The sequence below is a fragment of the Mirounga leonina genome, unplaced genomic scaffold (assembly GCF_011800145.1).
Source record: "Mirounga leonina isolate KUSES-001 unplaced genomic scaffold, KU_Mleo_1.0 Mir_204, whole genome shotgun sequence".
Taxonomy (NCBI): domain Eukaryota; kingdom Metazoa; phylum Chordata; class Mammalia; order Carnivora; family Phocidae; genus Mirounga; species Mirounga leonina.
Genome location: NW_023270513.1, coordinates 6,347,002 through 6,354,838, shown reverse-complemented (window position 1 = coordinate 6,354,838; position 7,837 = coordinate 6,347,002). Strand labels below are relative to the sequence as shown.

General features: G+C 41.0%; 1 protein-coding gene across 1 annotated transcript; it reads right to left on the bottom strand.

The window, feature by feature from the left end:
• Window positions 1–2,658: 2,658 nt before the first annotated feature.
• On the bottom strand, window positions 2,659–7,487 carry PBDC1 (polysaccharide biosynthesis domain containing 1). The gene is made up of 6 exons (XM_035028781.1): window positions 7,012–7,487; window positions 6,858–6,923; window positions 5,576–5,635; window positions 4,927–5,067; window positions 3,538–3,649; window positions 2,659–3,229 (listed from the first exon to the last, which is right to left on the bottom strand). The coding sequence occupies exons 1-6, from the start codon at window positions 7,039–7,041 to the stop codon at window positions 2,979–2,981; spliced, it is 660 nt and encodes a 219-aa protein (XP_034884672.1). The 5' UTR covers window positions 7,042–7,487; the 3' UTR covers window positions 2,659–2,978.
• Window positions 7,488–7,837: the final 350 nt, after the last annotated feature.

Here is a 7,837-nt window from a genome sequence, read left to right as displayed (position 1 = left end):
AAAATGGTTTAGAATCACTGAAGCTTGCTTTGGGTGCAGTTCATGTCTCAATCATCTGGTCCAACATCTTCGTTTCAACTATAGTTTCAAAATAATGACAGTGCAGTGAATGTCTCTACTTTTGAAGCAGGGCTCAGTATGCCTTCTTTATTAGTTTCCTATTGCTGTTGTAACAAATTACCACAAATTCAGTGGCCTAAAACTTTAAAATGACTGCAATTTTCCCTTCTGTAAATGCCAAAATTAGTCTGTGCCCTTTCCCTGCCTCCAAAAGTTGTCATGGAGGTAAATAACTGGAATGGCACCATATTCTGAATAAATCATAGATGTTTACACACTATGTCAAGCCTGGCTTGATAACATCTCCCAAATAATTCAGAGCAAAGCCTCAAATCCCAAATGTCCGGGCCTCTAACCACAATGCTACCACCTCCTAAGGAGGATTCCCTTTCTTCTAGTTTCCAACAGCATGTTCCTTACTTCCTTTTGAGCCCCCGCCTACAGCATCCTTCAAGTCCATATTACTACTGACAGCCTGTTTAAGGCAATTTAGGCTTTCCCTATCATGCTCCTCAAAATTCTTCCAGTCTTCACCCACGGCCTGATTCCAAAACCACTCCCACATTTTAGGCACTTGATACAGCAGCACTCCACTTCCAGTCCCAGAGTCTGTAACAATTTTCTACTGCTCCATAACAAATTACCACATAATTAGTAGCTTAACACAATACCCATAACTATCTCACAGTCCTGTGGATCAAGAGTCCAGATACAGCTTAACTGGGTCCTCTACTCAGGGTCTCACAGGACCAAAAGCATGGTATCAGCCAGGACTGCAAGCTCGTCTGAGACTTTAAGTCCTCTTCCAGGTTCACTGGTTGTTGGTAGAATTTAGTTCCTTCCAACTATAGAGTGAAATCCCCATTTTTTTGCTGGCTGTCAGCCCGAGAGCATTCTCAGCTCGCAGAGGCTACCCTCAGGTCCTTGCCACATGGCCCCCTTGTCTCACAACACAGCTTTTTGCTTCTTTAAGGCCAACAGGTGAACATCTGCAGCTGCTTGTCTCACTTAAGGACTCACCTGATTAGGCCAGACCCACCCAGGATAATGTCCCTTTGATTAACTCAAAATTAAATGGTTAGTAACTTAAATGAAGGAATGAAATCCCCTCGTATTCACAAGGCTTGGCCATACCAACAGGAGGGAATTATACAGAGCATGTATGCCAGAGGTGGAAATCATGAGGCCATCTTAAGAAATCTGCCCACTCTCCCCTTTGACCTTGGATACTGTCTTGGTTTCCTGGCCTTACAATGTTGCTGAAGTGTTCCGTTTCTTATTCTCCTCCCTTTGCCCAGTTTGTATTTCCTAGTTCTTGGACAGAGATGCCTCTTGCTTTAAAGTAGTCTTTTAATGGTTTATTTCTTACTCTCCACAAAATCAGAAAGAAGTAATTAAACCAGTTTTCTTGCTTGTGAGTAACCTGGAAAAGGCCACCACAGGCAGAATCGTATGCAGCCAGTAATCTTTATTCTTCCCCAGTCCCTCAGGCAATGCGTATGGACACATGTTCATGGATATTTAAGAACGTATGAACTAGACAAAGTCAGTACAGTAAAGGAAGTTTTTGATTTTTAAGAGTCTGTCTAGTATGAAGTATTTAACACTCCCCTACCCGTTTAAAAGCATATTTTTTGTAAAATGAAAAGTCTAACAAATGTTTTAAATATTTTTAAGAACTGGCTAAAAAGAATCCATAGAGAAACCTAGCTTTGTGTACAGTTGTTGTTGTTAGCTGTATGTATCTCTAGTTCAGCTCTTGCCTAGAAAAGAATTCATCAGTTAAGTTTAACTTTTATTTTTATTCTGTGTCCACGAGGGGGAAAAAAACCTCATTTCTCCCCCTTCTCTGCTCTGATAAATCTTTTCTTGAATGATCATGCTGTGGTTAGAGTTTTCAGAGTATTTACTGTATGCACTATAAACATTGTGGCTTCCTCTAACTAGTTTTAGCAATCAAGGTCAGGGAGTTTATGGGGACATGCACAAACCTTTATACATATGTAAAGATAACTGAAACATGCATTCCTAAAAGTCATTAGATGAGAAGAAACCCCTCCATCTATATAAAATCAACAGGTGTATTTGTGGAGTCTGACGAAATATCATTTAAAAATGTTCATTTTATGTTACTATGTAAATGTATGCTATTGTCCATAGCATTATAAAAGGGAAGTCACTCTACCAGGCTTTATACTTATTAATCTCTGCTAGCTTTCAGGTAACAACTTCAGTACCAGAAGAGAAGCAGATCCTGAAGCAGGTCCAGTGCCCTGCTCTTCTAATGTGAACTGGGCTGCATTCACTGGTCTGACAGGTTCAGGCCCCAGCTCTTATCTCCACAGAGTATTCATCAAATATTTTGCCACATATATCAAAGAAAATCAGAAAGCTATACTTACTCAAATAGCAGGAATTAATTGTTACATAGGAACTTCTAATCCCCAAACCATATACAACTTAACAGGCTTGAGGAAACTTCACCGCAGGAAACAATGATAAGCATTTAAAAACAGGCATAAATCACTTTATATTAAGACATGACAGAGAGATTACATACCTGAAAAAAACCTGAAGTGTCAAATAATTTGAAATATCTTTTAAAAGTCAATTACAGATATAGTCCTAAGAACCAAAAGAAATTTATTCATAAAATTTCTTATTTGACCAGTGGTGAGAACCAAGAAACACTATACCAAGAAATGCTCAACTAAGACCCCACTAATAGTCTTTAAGCTGGCTCATACAAGAGAACAACCGGAGTAGCTCCTGATGATTAGGCTAGAAAGAATGTCCTTCTGTATGTGTTTCAATTGCACAAGGACATACATTTAACCACAGGAGTCCGTGCAAGTAGCATCACAGTATCTATAGACTTAGTTGAGTCACAGCTTCCAGAGTGCGGTTCCTTGTCTACCTTACAGAGCTGTTTCACCACTCTTGCTGATTTCTTTGTTGGCTCCTTTCTCTTTTTCTGCTCCTTTATTGGTTTTTGCTTTTTCTCTTTCTCTGTTGGCTCCTTTCTCTTCTGCCCCTCCACTGTCAGTTCCTTCCTCTCTTTCATGGTTGCCTTCTTTCTCTTCTTCGTCATGAACACTGGTGTAAACTGCTTTGTTATAGCCTTCCCGGTTCCGAGCAATTTCAATGGCAAAAAATTGTATCCTGGGGGCTGAAAGGTGAATAGAATTGATCATTGTCCTAGTCACAGTTACTTCTCTAAACTTACAGAAAACTGAACTAACAGTCAAAGCATTCCAGTACAGTCATAAACTTCAGAGATGTGGAATTCTAATCTTGTTAAATGAGGCTGAAAATACTTAACCAGCTTATCCCACAGTTACTCAACAAACAGTAACATGATCTTTAAATATGTAACAAATAAAATGACCCCCAAACTATTCAGGTCACTAATCCATCCGTAAAACCAGATCCCTCACTCTTCTTATACAGAAACCATTCCAGAGGCAAGAATCTCACCAAAGATGGTGTTTTCCTCAGTGTAGCCCTGGGAACAATCCAGTCGCAGCAAAGTACCATAGTTGAAGTCTTCCACAATCCCGTCAAACTTCAAGCAGAATGGCCTCCACTTCTATAAAGGCAAAAAAGATGCCTTGGCTGACAAATGCAGGAGGCTGGTGAAGTCAGGCCAGGAGAAGGGATTCCACTTCCTCAGTAAGGAAAACTCCCATAGTGAAAGAGACTAGGACTGAGTTGATTTCGACTTTTACTAGCATTGAGTTTCCATGCTATCTATTGTCTTTAGACTGGTATTTCCCAACACGAACAATATTTTACCTTGACAAAATATTTAAATCCTCGACTGCAGAATTAAAATTGGATTTCTTAAATGTATTTGCTTTTGCTTTTATGTTATTGGTTAACTCAGCCCAAAATAGTTATTCACCCCCACTGAAGCACAAATGAGACAAAGGCAGCAGGAATGTGGTCACAAAGTCACAGTTAAATTTTAAGAAAGAAGTCCATTGCTAGAGGTACTTTTCCAAAGATCAGTAATTTAGTTAACAGTCAACAGTAACCATGTTAAAAGTTTACATACATCATAAACCAAGTAACAATGTTAAAAGTTTACATACATCATAAACCAAGTAACAATGTTAAAAGTTTACATATATGGTAAACCAAGGACCTACTCTCGGAAATATTTTCCCTGCTATAAGAGTTTTTAGCACACTGTAAAAGTAGGATAATCAGGTAAGCAATGGGAAACCTAAGTTCTCCTCTTATCCATGGCCCATGATAATGTGAACCTAAATCCGGAGAATTCAAACACCTCCCTGTATCCTATTTGCCAGTTCTCTATCCAAACCTTTTTTTTTTTTTTCCAATTTGCCTATTCTCCATCCAAGCTAAACTACTAACATAAGAAAATTTGCTCCTTCTTCCCTGAAAGGGCTGGGTAGGAAGGGATGAAATGTCCAAGTCAAAAAAAAGAAAAAACAGATCCCATGAACATAAACTCATAAACCAGAAAAATATTTATTTCATAACATAACTTACTTATTAGTTGATTATAACTACATAAAAGCCCTGGTTCTTTACATATTTCCTTAAAACACACTGAAAAAAGTTTAATTATATAAAAAAAATTTTTTAAGATTTTATTTATTTATTTGACAGAGACAGAGACAGCAAGAGAGGGAACACAAGCAGGGGGAGTGGGAGAGGGAGAAGCAGGCTTCCCGCGGAGCAGGGAGCCCGATGAGGGGCTTGATCCCAGGACCCTGAGATCATGACCCGAGCCAAAGGCAGATGCTTAACAACTGAGCCACCCAGGTGCCCCTAAAAATATTTCCATAATCAATAATTGTTGGTCAGATGCTTGGCAATATTTGAGAGAATTCTTACCTCTTTAGCCGATTCTGATTTGAGCTCTTCTGGATCCAACACATCTATCCTGAGTTTCTCAAAATTTTCCCGAAACTCTGAATAGATTTGGTCATCCACTTTGGTGAGTTTCAGTAACTGTGGGTCAACTGATGAAATCAGCTGCCAGACACAAGACAACACACAGATACTGGTCTCTAATTTACAACACTTCTATCCCCCCTTCCCCAGAAAATATTTATGGTTCTAAGGGCAGAAGAGTTATTAGGAAGTACAGACAGAAGAGGTCCCAGATGAAATCATGACACAGTTTTCAAGGGCCATAATATACTACAATCCCTGCCACCAGTTCAAACCCTTTTGGTCCTAGTACTGCCTGGCTATTGCCCTATGTGAATTAATTGTTCATTCAGTCATCAAACATTTATTAATTGCCCACTATGGAATCATTTTGCCAGTTAGCAGCAGAACACTGGGCAAAGAAGTACAACTCCTCTTTGTCAAAACAAAATTCACTTCCACCCCCTCGTTCTCTGTGGGTAAAATCTTACAGTAATAAAAATTATCTCCAAAATACATATGCTTAACTTGCTGAGAATAGTGATTAGCAAAGAACCATCCCTACCATTACATGCTTAATTTTGCTTAATAATGAAGACAGACAAGTCACCTTGTAGTAGACTTCAGCATGCTGCATTGCTTTCATGGCCCAAGCCATCTCAATATCAGGCTGCAAAGGAGTGAAGAATGCCAGGTCAGAATCTCCCAATCCTGCTACTAGAGAACAAATTGAGGAATTCTGTGGAGGTCTAGGTAACGTCCATAACACTACCAAACTTGGTGTTACTGTCAAAGGATAAAAACTGGACTAATGGGTTTGGAAAATAGAAAACTTTTGTCCTTATGAAGGAAACTACCCACCAAAAGGAGCTGCCTACAGTCTAGTCAACAGCATAAGCCACTGGCTCTTTGTCCAGCAGCTAGTGAAAGTGTAGGAGACTACATAAAGCAGTAGACAGATTGCCTTCTCAGGACTGAATTAAGCCACTGTAAAACTGATAAAATATAGTCACATATATCAATGAGTTGCTGGGAGAACAAAGATAATGGAAGTGAAATACCCTTCACTTTTGATAGTATAACATGTTATAATCATCATTTGTTTATAAGATAGTCAATTTCCCATCCATAACACTTAAAATTGAATCAGTATTGTGAAGCAGGCTAGATTATAAATAAGCCTTACCAAATACCTACCACCTGTTCCATTAAAACCTCCCACTCCAGCTACGTGGATCTACTTCACTGACCCCAGCAAAGTCATTTGCATTTTTACCTCCATGCCTTACACCATGTCTTTTGTCCATCTATACTCTGAGGATCCAGTTAGAGATTCACTTTCTCAGTGAAGTCTTCCTCTACTGTCTCAGTTCTTAGGGGTTTCTTCTTCGGCTAAACTCCTTTGGATCTTACACCCTAATCTAACAAACATCAATCATATTTTTATTTGAGTGTTACTATTTCTCATGTCCTTGTGTCTTGTACCTCAAAAATATCATATGCTTTCTTCTTAAGAATCTAAACAAGACATACCATAATTTGGTGCCACTTTACTGCATAATGAAATCACTCACTTTAAAAAAATACTAATTTCTGACTCTCACTGCCCCCCCCCCGATATTTTTATTTACTCGGTATAGACTGCGACCTGGACAATGGAAGGTATAAAAGCTTCTCAGGTGGTTCTAGTTCAGCAAAGTTTGGGAACTACTTCCACCGGCATTTGTCCTGGGTTTGAGGACCATAAAGGTTAGAATGAATGAAAAAGCGCGGTTTCTGGCGGGCATGGAGTGGGTTCACAGAGGGTATCAGGGGATTACAATTTCGTGGCAGGCCCTGCAGACATAGCAGTCTAGCTGAGTGAGAGAGAGCTGGGGGTGAGTCATACTCACATCATTGCCATAAGACTCGGCTGGGAGAGAAAGAGCATGTGCCACAGACACCAGTTCCCCGGCAACCTGGGAAGGGAACAAGGGGGAGAGACGGTGTTCAAAGCTCGACCCGGCTCGACTTCCCCACTCACCCGACCCCAGAGCAGCGACTCACCGGCTCACCAGCTCCACTAGTCGTCTCCATGTTGCACTCCACAAAGCAAGCGGCGGCTTCGCGGAAATGACTATTCGCGAGCTCCGCCTGCAGCTGGTTGCAAAGAGAGGGCCGAATACGAGAGGCTTTCTTTCCGGATGCGCCTGCGCGCGACCGCCGTCGCCTGGAGGGGGTTGTCCTTGGCCCCGCCTCATCCGCCCTGCGCTCGCGCAAAGGTGCTGGCGCTGCTGCACAGTCTGGGGTGCTGCGGCCGTCACAGGTGCGTGAATGCTCGTCAATAGCGGTGGTGATCGTGCGAAAAGCCTGAGTTAAAGCTTTCGCGTGCCCACTGCGCTGAGTGCCCAGCAGAGATTCGGATTCACGCTCTCCATTTGAGCAAGCAGGCTCGTACACCAATACACACACACACCCCCCAATACTCCAAGTAGGGACTAAATCACAAACAAGGATGGTGCTAGGCAATGGAGTAGATGGGTGAAGAATTTAGTCCCTGTTTTGGAAGAAATACGTACAGTGAGATAGCATATAAAGTAGTCATCACGAAAAAGCATCATGTACTATGGGAACACAAATAGAGGTTACAAAAACTTGAGTCATGAAGGGCAACCAGCAAAGTAGGCGAAGCAGGCAGGGAAGGACACTCCAGGGAGAGGGGAGTGCATGTACAAAGGCACTGGAGAACTAAACACCATAGGACCTTGAAGCAAATTAAAAAAAAAAAAAAAAAAAAAAAGCTGCAGTAAGAGTGTACTCATTTGTGATATTGAGGGAAAAGTTGAGCTTTCCATGCTGAATATCAGCAGTTTGAGACTTTAACCTAAAAGCA